Raw genomic sequence first — 25,346 nt, 5'->3', positions numbered from 1 at the left:
GTCCATCAAACCACACAAGCATTGAGGCAGGTTATCCGAAGCCTGAATTTTGCATCATGTTTTAATAGTGATTATGACTTGCTACATTTCTGCATTCAGTTTTTGGGATAGTATAATGCCATACCTTTGAGTTCTATCCAACGACTAGTGTAGGCATAGCTCAATAACAATAGCTATAGGGTTGCTCTCATGCAGTGGTATTTCCAACTGATTCCACAATACAATGCAGGCTGCAAAATTAGCTAGATTAAAAATAAGGACCTTAAACCTCCCTGTAACATCACCTTCCCATCCTTGTAAAGTACAAACTGCATTGGTGATGACCACAAATTAGATGCTCAAGAGTAGTGAGTGCAGAGTAGTGAGTGCAGAGTGCAGTGTAGTGAGTGCAGAGTAGTGAGTGCAGAGCAGTGAGTGCAGAGCAGTGAGTGCAGAGCAGTGAGTGCAGAGCAGTGAGTGCAGAGCAGTGAGTGCAGAGCAGTGAGTGCAGAGCAGTGAGTGCAGAGTAGTGAGTGCAGAGTAGTGAGTGCAGAGTAGTGAGTGCAGAGTAGTGAGTGCAGAGTAGTGAGTGCAGAGTAGTGAGTGCAGAGTAGTGAGTGCAGAGTGGTAATGCAGAGTGGTAGTGCAGAGTGGTAGTGCAGAGTGGTAGTGCAGAGTAGTGAGTGCAGAGTAGTGAGTGCAGAGTAGTGAGTGCAGAGTAGTGAGTGCAGAGTAGTGAGTGCAGAGTAGTGAGTGCAGAGTAGTGAGTGCAGAGTAGTGAGTGCAGAGTAGTGAGTGCAGAGTAGTGAGTGCAGAGTAGTGAGTGCAGAGTAGTGAGTGCAGAGTAGTGAGTGCAGAGTAGTGAGTGCAGAGTAGTGAGTGCAGAGTAGTGAGTGCAGAGTAGTGAGTGCAGAGTAGTGAGTGCAGAGTAGTGAGTGCAGAGTAGTGAGTGCAGAGTAGTGAGTAGTGAGTGCAGAGTAGTGAGTGCAGAGTAGTGAGTGCAGAGTAGTGAGTGCAGAGTAGTGAGTGCAGAGTAGTGAGTGCAGAGTAGTGAGTGCAGAGTAGTGAGTGCAGAGTAGTGAGTGCAGAGTAGTGAGTGCAGAGTAGTGAGTGCAGAGTGGTAATGCAGAGTAGTGAGTGCAGAGTGGTAATGCAGAGTAGTGAGTGCAGAGTGGTAATGCAGAGTAGTGAGTGCAGAGTGGTAATGCAGAGTAGTGAGTGCAGAGTGGTAATGCAGAGTAGTGAGTGCAGAGTGGTAATGCAGAGTAGTGAGTGCAGAGTAGTGAGTGCAGAGTAGTGAGTGCAGAGTAGTGAGTGCAGAGTAGTGAGTGCAGAGTAGTGAGTGCAGAGTAGTGAGTGCAGAGTAGTGAGTGCAGAGTAGTGAGTGCAGAGTAGTGAGTGCAGAGTAGTGAGTGCAGAGTAGTGAGTGCAGAGTAGTGAGTGCAGAGTAGTGAGTGCAGAGTGCAGAGTAGTGAGTGCAGAGTAGTGAGTGCAGAGTGCAGAGTAGTGAGTGCAGAGTAGTGAGTGCAGAGTGCAGAGTAGTGAGTGCAGAGTAGTGAGTGCAGAGTAGTGAGTGCAGAGTAGTGAGTGCAGAGTAGTGAGTGCAGAGTAGTGAGTGCAGAGTAGTGAGTGCAGAGTAGTGAGTGCAGAGTAGTGAGTGCAGAGTAGTGAGTGCAGAGTAGTGAGTGCAGAGTAGTGAGTGCAGAGTGCAGAGTAGTGAGTGCAGAGTGCAGAGTAGTGAGTGCAGAGTGCAGAGTAGTGAGTGCAGAGTGCAGAGTAGTGAGTGCAGAGTGCAGAGTAGTGAGTGCAGAGTGCAGAGTAGTGAGTGCAGAGTGCAGAGTAGTGAGTGCAGAGTAGTGAGTGCAGAGTAGTGAGTGCAGAGTAGTGAGTGCAGAGTAGTGAGTGCAGAGTAGTGAGTGCAGAGTGGTAATGCAGAGTGGTAATGCAGAGTGGTAATGCAGAGTGGTAATGCAGAGTGGTAATGCAGAGTGGTAATGCAGAGTAGTGAGTGCAGAGTGGTAATGCAGAGTAGTGAGTGCAGAGTGGTAATGCAGAGTAGTGAGTGCAGAGTGGTAATGCAGAGTAGTGAGTGCAGAGTGGTAATGCAGAGTAGTGAGTGCAGAGTGGTAATGCAGAGTAGTGAGTGCAGAGTGGTAATGCAGAGTAGTGAGTGCAGAGTGGTAATGCAGAGTAGTGAGTGCAGAGTAGTGAGTGCAGAGTAGTGAGTGCAGAGTAGTGAGTGCAGAGTAGTGAGTGCAGAGTAGTGAGTGCAGAGTAGTGAGTGCAGAGTGCAGAGTAGTGAGTGCAGAGTAGTGAGTGCAGAGTGCAGAGTAGTGAGTGCAGAGTGCAGAGTAGTGAGTGCAGAGTAGTGAGTGCAGAGTGCAGAGTAGTGAGTGCAGAGTAGTGAGTGCAGAGTGCAGAGTAGTGAGTGCAGAGTAGTGAGTGCAGAGTGCAGAGTAGTGAGTGCAGAGTAGTGAGTGCAGAGTAGTGAGTGCAGAGTAGTGAGTGCAGAGTAGTGAGTGCAGAGTAGTGAGTGCAGAGTAGTGAGTGCAGAGTAGTGAGTGCAGAGTAGTGAGTGCAGAGTAGTGAGTGCAGAGTAGTGAGTGCAGAGTAGTGAGTGCAGAGTAGTGAGTGCAGAGTAGTGAGTGCAGAGTAGTGAGTGCAGAGTAGTGAGTGCAGAGTGGTAATGCAGAGTGGTAATGCAGAGTGGTAATGCAGAGTGGTAATGCAGAGTGGTAATGCAGAGTAGTGAGTGCAGAGTGGTAATGCAGAGTGGTAATGCAGAGTAGTGAGTGCAGAGTGGTAATGCAGAGTAGTGAGTGCAGAGTGGTAATGCAGAGTAGTGAGTGCAGAGTGGTAAGTGCAGAGTAGTGAGTGCAGAGTAGTGAGTGCAGAGTAGTGAGTGCAGAGTAGTGAGTGCAGAGTAGTGAGTGCAGAGTAGTGAGTGCAGAGTAGTGAGTGCAGAGTAGTGAGTGCAGAGTAGTGAGTGCAGAGTAGTGAGTGCAGAGTGGTAATGCAGAGTGGTAATGCAGAGTGGTAATGCAGAGTAGTGAGTGCAGAGTAGTGAGTGCAGAGTAGTGAGTGCAGAGTGGTAATGCAGAGTAGTGAGTAGTGAGTGCAGAGTAGTGAGTAGTGAGTGCAGAGTAGTGAGTAGTGAGTGCAGAGTAGTGAGTAGTGAGTGCAGAGTAGTGAGTAGTGAGTGCAGAGTAGTGAGTAGTGAGTGCAGAGTAGTGAGTGCAGAGTAGTGAGTGCAGAGTGGTAATGCAGAGTGGTAATGCAGAGTGGTAATGCAGAGTGGTAATGCAGAGTGGTAATGCAGAGTAGTGAGTGCAGAGTGGTAATGCAGAGTAGTGAGTGCAGAGTAGTGAGTGCAGAGTGGTAATGCAGAGTAGTGAGTAGTGAGTGCAGAGTAGTGAGTAGTGAGTGCAGAGTAGTGAGTAGTGAGTGCAGAGTAGTGAGTGCAGAGTAGTGAGTGCAGAGTAGTGAGTGCAGAGTAGTGAGTGCAGAGTAGTGAGTGCAGAGTAGTGAGTGCAGAGTAGTGAGTGCAGAGTAGTGAGTGCAGAGTAGTGAGTGCAGAGTAGTGAGTGCAGAGTAGTGAGTGCAGAGTAGTGAGTGCAGAGTAGTGAGTGTGCAGAGTAGTGAGTAGTGAGTGCAGAGTAGTGAGTAGTGAGTGCAGAGTAGTGAGTAGTGAGTGCAGAGTAGTGAGTAGTGAGTGCAGAGTAGTGAGTAGTGAGTGCAGAGTAGTGAGTAGTGAGTGCAGAGTAGTGAGTAGTGAGTGCAGAGTAGTGAGTAGTGAGTGCAGAGTAGTGAGTAGTGAGTGCAGAGTAGTGAGTAGTGAGTGCAGAGTAGTGAGTAGTGAGTGCAGAGTAGTGAGTAGTGAGTGCAGAGTAGTGAGTAGTGAGTGCAGAGTAGTGAGTAGTGAGTGCAGAGTAGTGAGTAGTGAGTGCAGAGTAGTGAGTAGTGAGTGCAGAGTGGTAAGTGCAGAGTAGTGAGTGCAGAGTAGTGAGTGCAGAGTAGTGAGTGCAGAGTAGTGAGTGCAGAGTAGTGAGTGCAGAGTAGTGAGTGCAGAGTAGTGAGTGCAGAGTAGTGAGTGCAGAGTAGTGAGTGCAGAGTAGTGAGTGCAGAGTAGTGAGTGCAGAGTAGTGAGTGCAGAGTAGTGAGTGCAGAGTAGTGAGTGCAGAGTGGTAATGCAGAGTGGTAATGCAGAGTGGTAGTGCAGAGTAGTGAGTAGTGAGTGCAGAGTAGTGAGTAGTGAGTGCAGAGTAGTGAGTAGTGAGTGCAGAGTAGTGAGTAGTGAGTGCAGAGTAGTGAGTAGTGAGTGCAGAGTAGTGAGTAGTGAGTGCAGAGTAGTGAGTAGTGAGTGCAGAGTAGTGAGTGCAGAGTAGTGAGTGCAGAGTAGTGAGTGCAGAGTAGTGAGTGCAGAGTAGTGAGTGCAGAGTAGTGAGTGCAGAGTAGTGAGTGCAGAGTAGTGAGTGCAGAGTAGTGAGTGCAGAGTAGTGAGTGCAGAGTAGTGAGTGCAGAGTAGTGAGTGCAGAGTAGTGAGTAGTGAGTGTGCAGAGTAGTGAGTAGTGAGTGTGCAGAGTAGTGAGTGCAGAGTAGTGAGTAGTGAGTGCAGAGTAGTGAGTAGTGAGTGCAGAGTAGTGAGTAGTGAGTGCAGAGTAGTGAGTAGTGAGTGCAGAGTAGTGAGTAGTGAGTGCAGAGTAGTGAGTGCAGAGTAGTGAGTGCAGAGTAGTGAGTGCAGAGTAGTGAGTGCAGAGTAGTGAGTGCAGAGTAGTGAGTGCAGAGTAGTGAGTAGTGAGTGTGCAGAGTAGTGAGTGCAGAGTAGTGAGTGCAGAGTAGTGAGTAGTGAGTGTGCAGAGTAGTGAGTGCAGAGTAGTGAGTAGTGAGTGCAGAGTAGTGAGTAGTGAGTGCAGAGTAGTGAGTAGTGAGTGCAGAGTAGTGAGTAGTGAGTGCAGAGTAGTGAGTAGTGAGTGCAGAGTAGTGAGTGCAGAGTAGTGAGTAGTGAGTGCAGAGTAGTGAGTAGTGAGTGCAGAGTAGTGAGTAGTGAGTGCAGAGTAGTGAGTAGTGAGTGCAGAGTAGTGAGTAGTGAGTGCAGAGTAGTGAGTAGTGAGTGCAGAGTAGTGAGTGCAGAGTAGTGAGTAGTGAGTGCAGAGTAGTGAGTAGTGAGTGCAGAGTAGTGAGTAGTGAGTGCAGAGTAGTGAGTGCTGAGTAGTGAGTGCAGAGTGCAGTGTAGTGAGTGCAGAGTAGTGAGTGCAGAGTAGTGAGTGCAGAGTAGTGAGTGCAGAGTGTAGTGAGTGCAGAGTGAGTGCAGAGTAGTGAGTGCAGAGTAGTGAGTGCAGAGTGGTAATGCAGAGTAGTAGTGCAGAGTAGTGAGTGCAGAGTGGTAATGCAGAGTAGTAGTGCAGAGTAGTAGTGCAGAGTAGTGAGTGCAGAGAAGTGAGTGCAGAGAAGTGAGTGCAGAGAAGTGAGTGCAGAGTGCAGTGTAGTGAGTGCAGTGTAGTGAGTGCAGTGTAGTGAGTGCAGTGTAGTGAGTGCAGAGTAGTGAGTGCAGAGTGTAGTGAGTGCAGAGTGAGTGCAGAGTAGTGAGTGCAGAGTAGTGAGTGCAGAGTGGTAATGCAGAGTAGTAGTGCAGAGTAGTAGTGCAGAGTAGTGAGTGCAGAGTAGTGAGTAGTGAGTGCAGAGTAGTGAGTGCAGAGTAGTGAGTAGTGAGTGCAGAGTAGTGAGTAGTGAGTGCAGAGTAGTGAGTAGTGAGTGCAGAGTAGTGAGTAGTGAGTGCAGAGTAGTGAGTAGTGAGTGCAGAGTAGTGAGTAGTGAGTGCAGAGTAGTGAGTAGTGAGTGCAGAGTAGTGAGTGCTGAGTAGTGAGTGCAGAGTGCAGTGTAGTGAGTGCAGTGTAGTGAGTGCAGTGTAGTGAGTGCAGAGTAGTGAGTGCAGAGTGTAGTGAGTGCAGAGTGAGTGCAGAGTAGTGAGTGCAGAGTAGTGAGTGCAGAGTGGTAATGCAGAGTAGTAGTGCAGAGTAGTGAGTGCAGAGAAGTGAGTGCAGAGAAGTGAGTGCAGAGAAGTGAGTGCAGAGAAGTGAGTGCAGAGTGCAGTGTAGTGAGTGCAGTGTAGTGAGTGCAGTGTAGTGAGTGCAGAGTAGTGAGTGCAGAGTGTAGTGAGTGCAGAGTGACGGCAGAGTAGTGAGTGCAGAGTAGTGAGTGCAGAGTGGTAATGCAGAGTAGTGAGTGCAGAGTAGTAGTGCAGAGTAGTGAGTGCAGAGTAGTGAGTAGTGAGTGCAGAGTAGTGAGTAGTGAGTGCAGAGTAGTGAGTAGTGAGTGCAGAGTAGTGAGTAGTGAGTGCAGAGTAGTGAGTAGTGAGTGCAGAGTAGTGAGTGCAGAGTGGTAATGCAGAGTAGTAGTGCAGAGTAGTGAGTGCAGAGTAGTGAGTAGTGAGTGCAGAGTAGTGAGTAGTGAGTGCAGAGTAGTGAGTAGTGAGTGCAGAGTAGTGAGTAGTGAGTGCAGAGTAGTGAGTAGTGAGTGCAGAGAAGTGAGTGCAGAGAAGTGAGTGCAGAGAAGTGAGTGCAGAGTAGTGAGTGCAGAGTAGTGAGTGCAGAGTAGTGAGTGCAGAGTAGTGAGTGCAGAGTAGTGAGTGCAGAGTGGTAATGCAGAGTAGTGAGTGCAGAGTAGTGAGTAGTGAGTGCAGAGTAGTGAGTAGTGAGTGCAGAGTAGTGAGTAGTGAGTGCAGAGTAGTGAGTAGTGAGTGCAGAGTAGTGAGTAGTGAGTGCAGAGTAGTGAGTAGTGAGTGCAGAGTAGTGAGTAGTGAGTGCAGAGTAGTGAGTAGTGAGTGCAGAGTAGTGAGTGCAGAGTAGTGAGTGCAGAGTAGTGAGTGCAGAGTAGTGAGTGCAGAGTAGTGAGTGCAGAGTAGTGAGTGCAGAGTGGTAATGCAGAGTGGTAATGCAGAGTGGTAATGCAGAGTGGTAATGCAGAGTGTGAGTGCAGAGTGCAGTGTAGTGAGTGCAGTGTAGTGAGTGCAGTGTAGTGAGTGCAGTGTAGTGAGTGCAGTGTAGTGAGTGCAGTGTAGTGAGTGCAGTGTAGTGAGTGCAGTGTAGTGAGTGCAGAGTAGTGAGTGCAGAGTGCAGTGTAGTGAGTGCAGAGTAGTGAGTGCAGAGTGCAGTGTAGTGAGTGCAGTGTAGTGAGTGCAGTGTAGTGAGTGCAGTGTAGTGAGTGCAGTGTAGTGAGTGCAGTGTAGTGAGTGCAGTGTAGTGAGTGCAGTGTAGTGAGTGCAGAGTAGTGAGTGCAGAGTAGTGAGTGCAGAGTAGTGAGTGCAGAGTAGTGAGTGCAGAGTAGTGAGTGCAGAGTAGTGAGTGCAGAGTAGTGAGTGCAGAGTAGTGAGTGCAGAGTAGTGAGTGCAGAGTAGTGAGTGCAGAGTAGTGAGTGCAGAGTAGTGAGTGCAGAGTAGTGAGTGCAGAGTAGTGAGTGCAGAGTAGTGAGTGCAGAGTAGTGAGTGCAGAGTAGTGAGTGCAGAGTAGTGAGTGCAGAGTAGTGAGTGCAGAGAAGTGAGTGCAGAGAAGTGAGTGCAGAGAAGTGAGTGCAGAGAAGTGAGTGCAGAGAAGTGAGTGCAGAGAAGTGAGTGCAGAGTAGTGAGTGCAGAGTAGTGAGTGCAGAGTAGTGAGTGCAGAGTAGTGAGTGCAGAGTAGTGAGTGCAGAGTAGTGAGTGCAGAGTAGTGAGTGCAGAGTAGTGAGTGCAGAGTAGTGAGTGCAGAGTAGTGAGTGCAGAGTAGTGAGTGCAGAGTAGTGAGTGCAGAGTAGTGAGTGCAGAGTAGTGAGTGCAGAGTAGTGAGTGCAGAGTAGTGAGTGCAGAGTAGTGAGTGCAGAGTAGTGAGTGCAGAGTAGTGAGTGCAGAGTAGTGAGTGCAGAGTAGTGAGTGCAGAGTAGTGAGTGCAGAGTAGTGAGTGCAGAGTAGTGAGTGCAGAGTAGTGAGTGCAGAGTAGTGAGTGCAGAGTAGTGAGTGTGCAGAGTAGTGAGTAGTGAGTGTGCAGAGTAGTGAGTAGTGAGTGCAGAGTAGTGAGTAGTGAGTGCAGAGTAGTGAGTAGTGAGTGCAGAGTAGTGAGTAGTGAGTGCAGAGTAGTGAGTAGTGAGTGCAGAGTAGTGAGTAGTGAGTGCAGAGTAGTGAGTGTGCAGAGTAGTGAGTAGTGAGTGCAGAGTAGTGAGTAGTGAGTGCAGAGTAGTGAGTAGTGAGTGCAGAGTAGTGAGTAGTGAGTGCAGAGTAGTGAGTGCAGAGTAGTGAGTGTGCAGAGTAGTGAGTAGTGAGTGCAGAGTAGTGAGTAGTGAGTGCAGAGTAGTGAGTAGTGAGTGCAGAGTAGTGAGTAGTGAGTGCAGAGTAGTGAGTGTGCAGAGTAGTGAGTGTGCAGAGTAGTGAGTGTGCAGAGTAGTGAGTGTGCAGAGTAGTGAGTGCCCAACCCACTCGCGGTAGCTTGCCTCGCTTTATGTCTCTCTCCACACGCCTAGCGGCCGCCACTTCTCACCTCCTTTGCAGAGTAGGCCTCAGCTAGCTTCGTGCTCCATCTACCAGTTCGGGCCGAATTTGCAATCGGCACCCTGGGCAGTTCTTTAAGGGCTTGCGGGTAGGTCTCTGTGCCCCACGGGGGGGTGGGGGGGAGAAACACCAACCTCAGCGAGCAGCTCCGACTTCACCCGATGGGCACACCAGGCCGCAGGTTGCCTCCTGGCACGGCCTACACCTCCTCGGGCTCGCGTGATGTTCCCAGGCGGAATGTCAATAACTCAAACTTTAATGCTCCGAGATCTATTGCACTGCAAATGCTTTTTTTTGTACTCGTGCGTGGTGAGGTGCCCTAGGGGGAGGAGGAGGCCGTTGTTTTGGGTTTGCGGACAGTCGCAGAATCGAAAGCAGACTTTCAGTGAGTGTTTTTTTCATTTATTTTTTAAATCGATTGTTATGACTATGCTTTTGTCCCTGCCTGTTCAGCTTCATTACAATAGCGATTGCGAAAGCTATCAATTTCAGTGCTACTTTTTCTTGCAGCATTTACCATCTTTATACAACAATTCAGAGTTTGATAACAAATTAATGTAACACATTGTAATATACAATGCCAATAGCTCAAACTTTAAAGCTGGGAGACCTATTGCATTGTAAATGCTTGTTTGTGTTTGTCCCTCCCCTGGAGCATGGATGCTTTACCTGTGACTTTCCACTGCATATTTTTCAGGCACTACTTTTGTGTTTTGTTGAAGCGTTCTAAGCGAATGTCGTGTGTTCCAGCTGTTTCCCTCGTGTACATCTCTCCCATCCTTGTTTCCTTTTTTTCTCCCTCCTGTAACCGTCACTTGCTTTCCCACCACTTCCTTGTTCTTTTGGTTACCCCAGTTTGCTGCACCACTATCCATTGTGATTTTGCTACCCCAGCCACTCCCACGTGTGCCCTCTGGTTTCAGTTTGCACCTCCAGCCTCTGCAGGCCACCCTTCATTGTCCGTGTGCTTCCACAGTTCCTCCCGCTCATACTCTGTTGTTGGCGTGCTTCCACCATTGTCCCTCCCACCACCTGAACTCTTGTCCAACACCCGCCATCCCTCTATGTTGACTCATCCTGCAACCCATTGCCCTATGCTTTTAATTGAAAAAAAAGCTCAATGGTCTGGCTGCGTCATGGTGCTATTTATTAAACAATTTCTTAGCGATTCTGCTCAGCAGCTGCACTTCTCTGCAATATGGCTAAAATCATTGCAAAGTAAATAGCTCTAAAAGGCGAGACCTATAGTGTTTGCCAATGCTTGTTGTATATAAAGACAATTATGGTGGTATGTCAATATTGGGGAGTAGTACCTGTTGCAATAATGGTGTTTTCAACTCTAACTACGAACCATATTCCCATTACAGAGACCCATTGAAACACATGTAAAGGAATGTAGTTGGGGCCCCAGGGCCTTCCTCAGTTCATGAATTGTCAGAGACAGTTCACTTCCTTTGATGAAAACCGATGTATCAACTTTAGCAGTAACATGCTAAGTGAAACATTTATCTCCTTTGGGATTGTTGAAGAATTGTCTGTGAAAAAGATTGTCCCCTAGGTATTTACTGAAATCCCATTGGTGGGTGGGGAAGGAGAACATATACCCTGTTTACTAACGACACAGTATTCCAGAACACACCAGCATCCAGTTCTGTCAGGCTATAGTTCATACCGGTGAAGTATAAATTAGAAGAAGTTCCTCATTATACATTGTAGCTAAAACTCACATTCGCAAGAGTCAACGGACTACAAATAAGTAAAGAGTCGGAGTCCAATAAACTGTGGAACGGTTTATCCTGGGTGTAGCTTTTTCCATCTAGGTGTATATTTTGTAATCCCAGAAGGCAACCTTACTGTGTGAAACTCTGTAGAGGCAGTGGGAAAAGTCAATTCATTCTTTACTGTGGACAGATAGGCATGCTGCCAGGGCCCAAAAAGGGCAGGGTAAAATGTATAGTATATACTTGCTTATGGCCAGGACATTTTGCACAAGTTCCTTGAAGGCAAATTACTCTAAAATTTGTAAGAAATTAAAGAAAGTTCAGGTCTCCTGTTTCGGAGTCCAGCCATGCGCCAACTAACCCTAAGGGTTGTTTTAAGAAAGGACCCTTTGTCACGGTGGATGACGCTTCTGATAATATTTCTGAATCCGTACCTCCCATAGTCAAGTGTACTCTCACTTGAGGGTTAAGACACCCAGGACTATTGTAACTTACTTCAAGCATACTCTTTTAGTCCTTCCTGTACCCTAAAAGTTCACTGTTCATACAAAGTTATTCTCTGGTAACCTGGTCTCAGCACAAACTACCTCCTTCCCACTCTGCTCCTCCCACACTCCTACTCTTTGGTTGACCGTCCCGGTTATTGTGTTATGCAAATCTGGCATATGTAGTTCTAGTTCTGCGCAAAGTGTGCTAATACCCACCTTAGAAAAACACAGTAAATAGAATAAATAATTGAAATTCACTGAAAGTCCTGTTAGGTGGGCGCAGCTGTATAGTGATTATTATCTTCATTAGCTGGGAATGTATGATGGGATAAGAGGTTTCTGATAGGGATTTACCCTTGGCCCCAGTCAGCTCGCTTTTGGTGACTGTAACTATTTTCAGTTTCTGAAAACAGTTAGAAGGTTTCTGGGTCAGTCTAACTGGGATGTAATTTGACCATTTCTTGGGAACCACCCCTATTGTGTTTTTTTCTTTCTGTCAATAATTCAGGTTAGTTGGATCATTTTTTCTTCATTTGTTTAAACTTGTTTTTAGACCATTCAAGTGAAGTTAATGTGACTGTAGCTTTAAAATGATTTGGAGAATGCAAAGTAACTCCCTTTCAGGCAGGTCAATCACATCAACAAAAATAAAATTGCAGGTAAATGATTTACTTTGAGTTCAATGCATTAAACATCTGGTGTTGCTATCGCCAGGGTTACTGAGCCAGGCAAGCCTCATCCTGGCTATAACTGGTGTTGGCTTATGGACACATGGCCTATAAATTACTTTAATAAATTGGTAATAAGTAGGGAACAACAATAAAACCTATTAGTCATGCATATCTAAAGCCGTAATCCCCGAACAAAGCCGAAGTGTGGTAAAACCACATGGCTGCCTTTCACTTTGTAAAGGCAGCCATTGGCCAATCATATACTGGCTTATTATCAGCATGTACTGCAGTATACCGCAACGTTACCGCGGTATACCCCGGCGCAATATATATAACTAAGGGACAGATTTATATTGTATTTTTACCCTTTGCGTCACACATTGTGTTGCAGGGGCAATGCAATACTTAATTACATTTTACGAAGCATCGCAAGGCCACCACGTGTGCTCCTGTGTTGCTTGGATAATCTTGACTAACACAAGGCATTGCAAGTCTCTCCACTCTGCTGTATTCACTGCTGCCATTGGGAATGTTTATTTTATCACTGTTGGATGTTGCCTGGGTGTTTGTAGGTGTTTCTCGGAAAGAATACAAAGTGGCCCACTGTTAAAGTAAAGATGTAAATGGAATGTACGATAAAGCAGCTCTTCTTTGGGTTAAGTTCTCACTCAGAGACCAGTAGAGCATGCGTTTAGTACTGAATGAAGAGTCACTGAAGCAGCAGTGTCTGGTCAATGAACCAAGAAGGTTAACAGAAGCTTAGATCGGGCAACCATTCTGTCTGCAGAGAAGAACTGGTATTCCATGTCATCCATTCGCTATATGGTTATGAAGAACAATCTTCTAGTCTCTCACACAGCCACATAATTTACTTATCTCCTTCAAAGTCTTTTCTGGTGCGCCATACAACAAATCGACAAGCAAGTTCCAATAACTAAGACTGCTCTGAAGTTAACATATATGGGGAACACTCTTCCTGCTTGTACTACATACATGGATTATATTATTTTCCGTCACACAGGACTTAGTCAGCCTTCAATACGTTCCAAGCTAGAGGCAAAAGCTAGATACTGAACATCTGATGCACCTGTGCAGCTACCTTCTAATTTCCATCTTTTCTTGGAGGAGCATATGGGAGATCTGGTGTTCTCCTCTGGGCCAATAACTTAAAATAGGAGGAACAAACTATGCAACTTATAACAGATAGCCATATGTATGTATTTATTTACGTGAGTGCTACCAAAGCACCGTATTGCCATTTCAGAGTGCTAGCCCACTAGGCTGGATAGATAAGAGCTACAGTTGTTCTGTGGAGTGTTCTGCGATTGTTTGGGAATGTCCCAAGGAGGAAGTCAGTTGTTTCCATTTCAGTCATGTCTGCTCTGTAGGCTGTATCTCGGTTTTCCAGTCTGTAAAAATTGAGAGAGCTTATAAGCAGGCTAAACTAGCAATGTTAACTGATATAATTTATTTGTGCGCTTTCCAGCAGGCAAATAAGCAGTGTGAAAATGTAAATTGATACTTGTATAGCGCACTACTCACCCGCAAGGGTCTCAAGGCGCTTGTACGAATACAGCTGTGGAACCCGTCCTGGCTTTCCCTGTGAGGCGTCCACTCCTGGGCACCCCAGGGTGAAGGCCAGGTATCCTTAGCGTTGTGGGGGCCGTTGTGGAGATTAAGCAAACTATTGCCCAGAGTTGCAGAGTGCAGGCACCGAGGCGAGAATTATCAGGTCCGTGGAATTTTGAGCACAAGGCCCGCCGAGGCGGGGAATTGAACCCTGGTCCCGGGCTATACCTCTGCATCAGGGTCTGCCGCTCTAACCATTGAGCCACACTTCTTCTACCCAAATCCTACATCTTGACTGTTCTGACGAATGGCAGCTTAGCTGATTTGATTGGGTACAAGATTAAGGTATTCTTTTAAAAAGTAAATTGCTAGACTGAGATATAGCAGTTATTGGTATAGAATTTTGATATAGAGGTTGCACCACCTGCTGTTTAGCAAATTGACAGAAATATACTTTATTTTTCAATAAAAAAATTACAGAAATAAAAAAAAAAAAAAAAAGCAGGCAGTGTATGGGAATTTACCCCTTTTCCTTAAACCCTGGTTGAATATCTGTATAGAGTACATATGTATATTAGCTCTCTGAATCACCTGATGCCCCTATGAAGTACTACTGGCAAAGTACATTTCTGCTTTAGCTGTTTATCTTGGTAACCACCTAAGACAGTGGTTCTTAACGTGTGGTCCGGGGATCCCTGGCGGTCTGCAAAGACTACTCAGAGGGTCTGCGTCTGCTTAGAAAAGTTAGTAATATTAACAGATCAATAAAGTGTGTACAAAAAAGAAAACAAATGTACATTTTAAAACGTTCTGTAAATGTGAAGGAACTTGAAATGGGAGGCTCAACATTGTTTGTATCCTCAGATTGATTTACGGGAGCAGTGCAAGTGTACCAAACAGAAAATCGTATGGACAATGAGTGGTCTCAATTGAATTTAGAGAAGTTCCAACCTTCCTGATAAAATGTTGATTTTTTTTATATGGGTTTATTTGTAAATGTATTGTCTCCTGTTTGATGAATGATTGTTTCTGTATTTATAGTGTATTGTTTTGTGGTTCAAATCAATCAAAAATGCTTAGGGCGATTTGAGTAATGATTCATTGCAATAAAAATATAGTCTGGTCCATGGGTTCCACTAGTGATTAAGTGGGGTCTACTGAAGTCAAATGGTTAAGTTCCACTGACCTAAGACATACATGGCAAAGGCAGGACAGGTGGAGAGGCCTAGAAATTGAGTGAAAATGTAAGATGCGTGGATAAAAATGTTTCTGGTAAACCTCCACATTACCATATAGTAAGAATTAAGCATACCAAATCAAACACTATGGTTCTTATTCTCCTTCGCTTTTGTCCAAGATCTACCCTTCTTCCAGTGTAGCCATGGTTCGCAGATGCTGGCCCTATCCTGCGTTTTTCCTTGTTACAGTAGTAACTTAACAAGAATATCCTCTGAATGAAGTAATTTATTAGAATTGACTAAACATGAATCCTCCTTACCTAACACGCTGCAATGATAAGGCAATATGCACATAGAGATAGGATTGAGTTATCAGTTACATGGCATTCCTTGATTAAACATAACTGAGTCCTTCTTTTTTTCCCTACTGCTATAGGTACATTTTTGTCGAGGCCTTTATCTTCCAGCGTACTGTCTTCTAATGGTGCAGTGAGTTACAGCACACAGCACACCAGTAAAGGTGGAGGTCCCCCACAGAGATGGTATGCACTTGATCCAGAACTGGAAGACATGCTTGTGCCTCGGAGGCTCTCCATCACACCCCTAGAAAGCTGGCTCTCGATTCGTTACGCTTTGCCCAAGGTGGAGGTGTTGGATCTTCATGAAAAGATCGCTTATGATCCGAGTGTTCAAGCTCCTCTCTTTGACTGCCCCCCTGCTGAGCCTGCAGCCCCTCTAGATGAGGCAAATGAGGAGGCACATAAAGGCGGTATGCACTGTAAGAACATTTTGAAAATCCGGCGGCGGAAGATGAACCGTCACAAATACAAGAAGCTGCAAAAAAGGACAAAGTTCCTGAAGCGGAAGATCATGGACAACCGGAAAAAAAGAAAACAGGTGAGGGCCTAGGAAATGCAGATCACAGAAAACTCCCACGTTCCGGATATTTGAGGGCACTCTATCATTGAGAATTTCCATGAATGCAGTTTTTATTCTTTTAGCGATACCTCTAATAATGGACATTGTTATTATTGTCTTTTGTTTTTCTGCACTCGCAAGACCTCTATCTTTCATTTCAATGAGATAGGTTATCTGGGGTTCTGGTGTTCCCAATATGCTATCTCATCGAAATTAAGACAAGCCTTTCCTTGAAGACTGCTCGGCAGTCTAAAAAAGCCTCTTTGTTAATTTTTTTGTTTCTTGATTTTTTTTGTCTTTAGCTGTATATTCAGTTATTGCAAGGCACCAACGAGTTATATGGCAATATAGATAAAGTAGACCAAGGTCTAATTACCTTATAAAGTCACAGAGCTCTAGAATGACTCTTTTGCATATAGTATTTACATTCATTCCTCATGCACACACCTCACCCTTCACAGTACTCTTTTTAAATTATTTGTGGCCTTTTCTCATACAAAGCTTTTTTTGTCAGTAGATTAGAATATGCAGTGACGTGCATATTCCTGCTACCCCTTATTAAATGCCAGCATTTGAACGAATGAACAAATGAATGAATACATTTTATCTCTTACTCATTACAAGTGATAATGATGTTACAGCTAACACTGCAATAACCAAAGTAGACATTTTAGCCCGTTTTTGCAGCTATACATCCATATGTTGATCATTTTAACCGTTTCTAGCACAACACACATATTGGATCATTTGTTGGTGATCCTACCTCACCCAAAGACCATCATAGTTTGGAGAAGCAGAGCACATTTACTGAAAAATAGGCTTGTATTCTCTTACAGATCTCACGATGTTCCTAATGGGAGTACACATTGAGGTTTGACTGCAACTTTTCCTGCTTTTTAAGACACGTTGTACAAACAGATTTGTCATGATATTGGACCAAAATCTAATCTGACAAACATTAGATTGCCTGGAAAATTACATGATTTTTTTCATATTTATGATTATTAGAAAATTGAGTCTGGTGAACATTCTTAGTAGTATCTACAACAGGTCTGTGTTTCTGAAATTACGGAAGCATGATTATACTGAGTTACAAGGAGGCCGAGCCTGATGGGCAATGCCCCAGCTCTATCCGCTTTTTAAGGGCAAGGCCTTTTGGGAATGTCACATTTTTTTTCTGTAGATCCCAATCCAGTTCATGGTGTGTTCTGCTGATGCAAACCTGATTTAATCCCACCAATTAACACGTGTAATAAATACGTGCAGATCTAGAAGGTTGACTCTCACAGTGCGAGTAGATTCTTATTTTATGTGCATGGTCTGTTGATGGGGTTGAAGTTTCTGTGAATATCCTGCTTGTGCAATTTAGATTGCATGCACCGTCAGGATATTTTAGGAAATTGGTTAATTATGTTAAGCGTTTTTTTTCTGCCGTGCAGAAGGGGAACTGCAGTGTGAATACTGTTTTATTGAATTGTATTTTTAGTGCAAGAGAAATTAATGATCCATAAAAGAGAATGAGTAGGCCTTTGGCAAGAGCAAGGGTGCTTGGCAACGAAGAGTTAATGTCATCTTTCAGTCCGACTGGAGCCACAATTTCTGGCTGCATAAATGACACTGAAGCAGCATTTGTTCATGAAGTTTAATCCTTCAGGGCAGGATGAAGAGCACTGCGTTCCTGGGTCAGCAACGTCTAATAACATTTTTTCAGAAGTGGTGGCTATTAGTAAATGATAAGTTTAGACGTTTGGGGGATGGACGTAATTACAAGTAAATCGTTCAGAGGTGGCAATAATGAATGCTGCACAACAAAATCTTGAGGCCAGAATGTCACAAGTTAATATACCAACTTCACTTCTTCTCCAACACCAGTGTGCTAACTCAACCTTAACTCGTACCACTGTCATCACTTGTGAAAGTTTTATGAGATGTGAATGAAAGACTGAGTGAGAATGTTTCATTATGTATGTATGTTTATGCTTGTTTAACAAAGTAGCTGGAGTCATGGGAATGTTAATTGTAGACTAGTGTTTAGGGTAAGCCTACTGGACCGTGCATGCGCTGTTACAAGGCATATTGTGGCTTATGAGGAGGGATTTGGACCCTGCCCATTGCTTACCATTGGTTGGCTGTCCTGTCACTCATTTGTTTGCTTCTTATTTGTGTCCCAACTTGTCAGGCTTATGTTTGACCCTCCCATGGAGCACTACCTCTTTACCATCTCTTTTATTGAAAAGCAAGTAGTGGAAGCAGAAATGCCAACCAATCACTGCTTTTTGATTTTGCGCTAATGCCTCCATGAGGGTGTATTTGTGTTCGATCTGGCTCTCTAGTGTACTTGCCTTCTTCTGCACTCCTGTTGCTCTCTGTCCCCCAGTGCTTCACCCCGTTTGTGCTTGCCTATGTGCTTCTCCCCATTGCCTCCATGCGTCCTTGTTGTTCGTTTTTTTTTTTCCCACGAGCCCTCTTCTTTTACTGTTCCTCCCCCTGCCCCCAGCCATGCTTTCCATGTTACTTTCCCAAATCCTGTGTTGCTTTTGCCTCCCTTTTGCCCACCCCGTGTAAAATACACCTCCATCAGCGCCCTTCTAAAAAAACCCACAGCTCAAAAACTATCGCCCCATCTCGCTCCTTCCATTCCCGGCCAAAGTCATCGAGAAAGCTGTCAACAACCAGCTCGCCGCCTTCCTCGACACCAACAAATCCCTCGACTCCTCACAGTCCGGCTTCCGAGCCAAACACAGCACTGAGACCGCACTCATCACAGCAACAGACGACATTCGAACCTTACTGGACAATGGACACACAGTCGCCCTCATCCTCCTCGACCTCTCCGCAGCCTTCGACACAGTCTGTCACAGCACCCTGCTACAACGCCTCAGAAACATCGGAATCCAGGGAAAAGCACTGGAATGGATCACCTCGTTCCTTGCCGGAAGAACCCAGAGAGTCCGCCTTCCACCATTCAAGTCAGAGGCCACTGAAGTCATTTGCGGCGTGCCACAAGGATCTTCACTCAGCCCCACCCTCTTCAACGTATACATGAGCCCCCTCGCGGCCATCGCACGCCAACACAACCTCAACATCATCTCCTACGCTGATGACACTCAACTGATCCTCTCACTCGCCAAAGACCCGAACACCGCCAAAACCAACCTACATGAAGGAATGAAAGAAGTAGCCGAGTGGATGAAGCACAGCCGTCTGAAACTGAACTCAGACAAAACAGAAGTCCTCATCTTAGGTACTTCCCCCACCGCCTGGGATGACTCTTGGTGGCCTGAGGCCCTTGGAAAAGCACCCATCCCGACGGACCACGCACGGAACCTAGGCGTCATCCTGGACTCCTCACTCTCGATGAACAGACAGGTCAACGCCGTGTCATCATCCTGCTTCAACATTCTTCGCATGCTCAAAAAAACATTTCGCTGGATCTCCACCGAAACCAGAAAAACGGTCACCCACGCACTGGTTACGAGCCGTCTAGACTACGGTAACACCCTATACGCCGGTACCCCCGCAAAACTCCAGAAAAAACTCCAACGCATCCAGAACGCATCAGCCAGACTCATACTAGACATCCCGCGTAAAGACCACATTTCTAGCCACCTGAAAAACCTCCACTGGCTCCCCGTCAATAAGAGGATAACATTCCGCCTCCTAACCCACGCACACAAAGCACTTTACGAACTTGGACCCGAATGCCTCAACACTCGACTTTCCTTCTATACCCCCTCCCGACAGCTTCGCTCCTCCAACCAAGCCCTTGCTACTGTACCTCGCATCAACAAAACAACCATGGGAGGAAGATCCTTCTCCTACCTGGCGGCTAGGACCTGGAACTCACTTCCCACTCACCTTCGCCTCACTCAGAACCACCTGGCATTCAGAAAGCAACTTAAAACTTGGATATACGACAAGTAATTCCCCTCCCCTCCTCAAGCGCCTTGAGACCCTCTGGGTATGTAGCGCGCTATATAAATTATGTGACTTGACTTGACCCTTCCAGTGTTGCTTCTGCGTGCCCTCTTCCTCCCTGTGTTGCATACATCCCCCCCACCCTGGGCTAGCTCTTTCTATTTCGTTTTAGTTATCAAGTCAATTCGGATCTGTCGCTGTAGATAAAAAAAAAATGGCACTTGCGTTAATTGTTAGGCATGTGCGTGCAAGCGGAGTGCACCTACAAAATGACACAGGCGGCCATGTCAAAGGTATTTTTTAAAGAAACTTTAGCCATGCTGCACAGCATTGGGGATGCTGTGCTGCATGGCTAAAAACCGTTGGCAGAGCAAAAGTCAAAAAAGCGAGACCGATTGGATTTGCCAGTGCTTAGGTTTTTCTTTCCCTTCATTTTATTAGTGTTCTGTAGAATTACCTAACTTTGAGGACGTTATTGGTGATCGTGTTATAGTGGTCATTATTCAGATGTGATAATAAACCTTACATGCCAGTGTATGATAGTACTTTGTATATTGTTTAGTGGTGGTAAGCACTTTTATGGTTTTGAACTTGGTTTTAAGCCATATGCAACTAGTGTGCACAGTGTGTGTAGGCCTCTGATGTTCGAACTGAGTGAGTGTCGGATTGGCAGGGCAACCAATGGTGGTGTGCATTTGTGTGTCATGCTGCCGTTTCGCAATTGTGACTTGTATGCCGGGTTAGCTTTTCCTCGGGCCTTTGTGGAGCAGCGCAGCTCAAAGTCATACAGCACACTGTTAGGACGGCAGACAGACTTCTGGGCAGCTGTGAGCTGCACTATTCTCCTGTGGCCTTCATCTCCTATCTGTTTTAATCCCACATTACCCTTCGGCAACTCTGAGGAGATGCAGATGAAAATCACCTTACCTTAGGCCAGGTCGGGGGTTTCCAGGTGGGTCTTCGGACAGTTTGAGCTCAGGAGAGCAGTTCACTGCAGCAGGCTTTCTTTGTTCTTTTCCCCGTATGTCCTGTGTGCAAACGGGGCGCAGGTTGAAGGGGGTGTAATGAATTTATGTGACTTTCTTTGGACACTGGAGGATGAGACAAACTTTTACCCCGCTTTTGGGCAAGGCACTTGGGAAATTTCGAAGAACTAAAAATATATTTCGGGGATGGAGGGGAGCAAGTTATCCTGCATTCAATTCAATTCAAATTCTTTATTTATGTTTTGGAACTTCTAAGAGATCCACATAAAAAAAAATACAACATATATTTGTGCATACACAAACTTTGCATAAAACGAGATAAAAAAGCAAATACTGACAAGCATTTGATTCCCAAGCCCTCTAATAGATATCTAAAAAACATTTTAAAAAGTTGAATATATTAAAGCAGAACATTTCATTGGGCGGATTATACAAAGCATTTAAAAAAGAGCTTGCCGTCAAGAGACCCAATTTTAAACATATATGTCTAAACCACTTTCTACGTAATATCCGCAAGGCTGGGCATATAAAGAGGACATGTACAATATCCTGGGTGGACATATTACAAAGGTGACAAATTGCAGGGGACCCATACCATCTAGATGTTAAATTATTTAGAGGGAGGAGGTCCTGCCTCAAGAGGAACCAAAAACGCTGTATACCGTGAGGTATATTCCAAGAAACGTACAGTTGCATTTTCTTATATAGGCAGGAATCAATAAGTGGAGAGGGGCCTTTTTTTTGCAAGAATTGCCTCTCTGTCTAGGCTAAAACTCAATTTCCAAGTGGCCAGTTATAGAACAGCCTTCAACTGGCCGGGGGACAATGTAAATAAGGTTAGTTCGTCTAATTGCAGGTATTCAACCGCCTTTCTAAAATTCCTCAGAATTCTAGAGCATTCTTTTAAGGATCCCAACAATTCTTTTTTCATAAGACTTCGCATGGTCCCTGAGTCCCCCCGGGCTAGGCACGACACCCAGCGAACGATCCCTGCTAAAGCCTGCACCCAACTACTGCGGATTCCAAACTGTAATCTAAGGGCAGCCGCTGTGCAGGCAGTATTAACTGAGGCTAATTGTCTGAGGATTTTTCCCTCTACAGTATGCAGAAAACTCCATTGCCCCAAATCAATTAGTTCAACACCATAGAGCAGGGATGCTGAAATCTTTGCGCGAAAAACCTCTAGCAAATAAGGGAAATGTCTTTTCCCCGTCGCGCAATAAAAAGCACTCAGACTTTTACCCTGAGCCAGAGCCTTTCGAGAATTGTTAGCAACATGATCCTTATCGCTCAAATTGGCAGATATTATCTTCCCTAAGAACACATAGGAATTCACCACCTCCAGCCAAGTTCTCATATTTCGTCTTTCTCCTACCATCCATACACATGATTTTACTTTTTGCTTCGTTTATTTTCAGGTGATGATGTTCTCCATATGCGTGGAGTGCTTGTAGACGATTGTTCAAACCTTTCGGTGTTAAATCCAATATCAGGATATTGTCCGCATATAACATACAGACAATCGGAGAGCCCCCTAGTACTGGGGCATTACCATCACTTGAAGACAAAAAGGTAAGTCAGAGATGTATAGGGAGAATAGTAATGGCGCTAATAGACATCCTTGTTTCAATCCATTTGCAGTGGGTATCGCCTGGGCTAGCCCTCTTTCACCACCCAATAAAACCCTGCACCAGGTATCAGAATGGAGATCCCTAACTAAATCCAAGAGCAGTGAGGGCATTCCGAGGGAGGATAGCTTCCTCCACAGCAGGGGGCGATCGACTTTGTCTGTGGAGAAATCTATAAACGCAGCATAAACTCTTCCGCCTCGGGCCCCTATGTATTTATCCGAAATTATCTGCAGGGCGGATAAATTATCCATTGTGCTGTGTCCCTTACGGAAACCTGTCTGCTCCAATGGCAGCAACCTACCCCCCATCTGCCCAGTCAGAAATTAGTGTTAAAAGACATTTCGCAAATACTTTCCTTATAGCGTCAAGCAAAGCTATTTGTCGATAATTTTGGGGCACATTCCTATCCCCCTTCTTGAACAGGGGTACCAGTATACTCCCCCCTCCAAGAGGGGAGAACAGTTCTATGTAGGAAGCAAAATCTATATACTGGAAATAGGATTTTGCTCCATGATTCAGCATCCTGTTTTAACACCGAAACCGGGAGCTCATCAGGGCCCATAGCGCCGGAAGAGCGCAAATCCTTTATGGCTGATTCAATGATCTTTTCAGAGGGCGGCTCAAACAACGGTCCGACATCGCCCAACCTTCTATCATCCTCAACAGGCCCATTACCAGCATATAATTGCGTAACATAACCCACCCAAACTTTCTCGAAAAGGAGGAGGAAGGGACCTGGTTCTTGTTCCGTAACCCTCGCCAATGAGAGACCAAAATAGTCTTACATTCCCTCTATTTACAGCCTCCCTTAACTTTATCCATAAGGAATCTTCCCTCTCTTTTTTAATTTTTAACTTTACTCTACTTCTCCTTCTCCTTTGTAAGGTTATTTTACGAGACCTTTCTGTGGACCTATTCAAGTATTGTTCCCTAACCAATGTGTTTATTTCTTTATTAAGCAAGCGTAGGAAACTGGGGACAGGACTCGTATTTCTATGCGAATTAGATTTTCTTGCGACCAGGACTACCTCCCTCATGAACCCCGCAAAATACAATATTTCCGACCCTTTCCAACTAGGGAGTTCTTTTACAGTTTTATCCAGTACAATAGACAAGCCCCTGCATTCGAGTAATCGGTTGGCCAGTAGACAACCCCTACCTACCCCTCAGCAATGCGTGGGATGTGGGAATTCACGTTTTCAGTGGAAGAGAAAGTATGGCACCTTCCCTTTTAAAAACAATGTTTTAAATACCTCTCTTGTCCAAGCGCAGGTCCAGGTCATATATTAAACCCTGCCCATGGGCTAGGAAGAGAGTGTTTGCAATAATACTTCTTCACACTGTTTACCGATGGAGGAGTGAATAGTGACTGCCTGCGTTTGGACATGGTTGAGGTGTATCTATTCCCTCGCTTGCGCGCACACAGCCCGTTGGGCATGGCCAGGTAGTAGCAGGGGAGATATAATAATATATATCACTCATATGTTCCCCCCCTCCCTGTTCTTTCGTAATGCCTCAGTGGGACTTGAACCTTGTACTTACTTTTCTGATGTGCGCTCCCTTCGAGCCACGTCATAACTGTCCTCTCCGTCTTCTTACCCTTAAGACTGCTTTCCTGGTTGCCATCACCTCTGCCAGGAGAGTGAGTGAGCTCCAGGCTCTTTCATCCAAGCCTCCCTTCCTTTCTGTCCATCCGGACAAGGTTGCGTTGCGGACAAGACCCTCTTTTCTGCCCAAGGTAGTCACAGCCTTCCACATCTGGCAGTCCATCACCTTGCCCACCTTCTTTCCGCCTCCGCATCCCTCTAAAGAGGAAGAGCGGCTCCACCGTCTGGACCCAAAACGTGCGCTCTCTTTCTATTTGGATCGCACACGCCAGTTCCGAGTGGATGACCAACTCTTTGTTGGTTACGTGGGCACTAAGAAGGGACGGGCGGTGCACAAACAGACCATCTCTCGGTGGGTCGTGTTGTGCATCAAGGCATGCTACTCTTTGTCTAAGAAGGAGCCGCCTGTTGGGCTGAGGGCCCATTCCACTCGGGCCACGGCGGCTACTACTGCCCTGGGCCGGGGAGTCCCCTTGCAGGACATCTGTCAGGCAGCTACGTGAGCCTGGCTGCACACGTTCGCAAGACACTGCTGCCCGGACAGCCAAGTCCGAAGGGATGGCTTCTTTGGCCGTTCCGTCCTCCAGGACTTTCTGGTGTGATTATTGGTTCGCAGACACACCACAGGGGTTGGTATTGCTGGGGTATCTATTCTAAGGTAAGGAATCTAATACTAACCTGTTTCTTTCAGATGCACAAGTTACTTACCTTCGGTAACAATATATCTGTAAGAAACAGAAGTTAGAATTAGATTCCTTACTGCCCCACCCATCCTTCCTGTTCTGCGAACCGATATCTAGGGTTAAGGTCATCCCCTTTCGGGGCCCTAGTTTCATGGCACCAGTGTTGGTTTTTATCATGGCTCTGTGTTTCTGGTGTGGAAAAGTTGTGTATAAGAACTGACGTCAGCGCCCGAGGGCGGCGTCTAAGTACTCCGGCGACGTCATCCCGGCGCCGACGACTGACGCGGAGCCGCAGACAACGCCTACCGACGTGCAGGTGTACTGCTATGCAAAAGTTTCCGGATCCAGTCTGACGCCTGGGGATATTCTAAGGTAAGGAATCTAATACTAACTACTGTTTCTTACAGATATATCGTTACCGAAGCTAAGTAACTTGTGCATCTGGACTTGCGTAGTCCAGACGCGTTCCGATTCCCCAAGAAACAAGCCTCAATGTTCTTACATTACGGATGATCGCGCAATCGTGCCTACGCAGTCATCCTTTCGAGCATATCTCGCAAAGGCACGGGATATTTGTTTATTTTTAAATGTAAATGGTGAGAAATAATTTACCAATTCCCATAAAAATACAGTTATCTTAACTTCTAACAAATGCTATACTTACCAAGAATGCTTAAAATAAACTGGAGGTCAATGTGTCCAAGACAAAGCTAATGGCATTCAACGCTCGTAAGGCAAACCTAGATCGCTAGAATCAGTTAAAGAGTTCACTTATCTAGGGGTGAACTTTCAAGGAAGTATGAAATGGGATCGCCAAATTGATCTAGCTTCTCTTAAACTCAGGCAGATTTCAGGGGTTCTCTGTCAGGAGCATAATCTCTCTCATTTTAAGCCTGTTAGCCCAGCCCTAGAAATGTATAACCTGAAAGCTGTTAGCTCAGCATTATATGGCTCGGATGTCCTGGAATGCGAGAACCTTCTACCTCTTACCATCTCTAAAAACCGGTTCCTAAGAAATATTACCAGACTACCCAAGAGTACCCCTATGAGTCAGTTGTTAATTGATCTAGGCAAGAAACCTATTGCAGCAGCTAAATTGCGACCCCTTCTGTATTTGAGGAGACTATGGATTACACCAGAACTTGCAGGCTATGCACAAGGTTTCCTAGAAATAATCCGGGCTGACGCATTACATCGTATTAAATGGCTATGGGTAGTTCGAAACCTTCTAGTAGATCTAGGCCTGATTTCGCTGTGGGTATATCCTGTAAACTCCCTCTTCCCATTAAAAGAGGTGCTGAAGACCAAGTATTGGGGTTGGTTTCAGGAAAAAAACGCAAGATAACAAGTGTCAACTTCCCTCACTAGCCGTTTTTGGACCATAAATTCGCCCCGAAACTGGAACCTTACTGGGATGCTATTACTAAACCCCTGGACCGTAAATTGTACTTTCAGTTCATGGTGGGAACGCTACCGGTGAGATCG

The 25,346-nt window shown here is 45.7% G+C and overlaps 1 protein-coding gene across 1 annotated transcript in view; it reads left to right on the top strand.

The window, feature by feature from the left end:
* Positions 1-25,346, top strand: part of AURKAIP1 (aurora kinase A interacting protein 1) — an 84,229-nt gene that overhangs the window by 32,312 nt on the left and 26,571 nt on the right. The window contains exon 3 of the mRNA XM_086921445.1: positions 14,555-15,015. Within this exon, the coding sequence (XP_086777571.1) occupies positions 14,555-15,015 (461 nt within the window). The remainder of the gene's footprint in view (positions 1-14,554; positions 15,016-25,346) is intronic.

This window comes from Lissotriton vulgaris, chromosome 5, assembly GCF_964263255.1.
Source record: "Lissotriton vulgaris chromosome 5, aLisVul1.2, whole genome shotgun sequence".
Classification (NCBI taxonomy): Eukaryota; Metazoa; Chordata; class Amphibia; order Caudata; family Salamandridae; genus Lissotriton; species Lissotriton vulgaris.
Note: the sequence above shows the minus strand (reverse complement) of the source record. Positions and strands in the feature narration are given on the sequence as shown.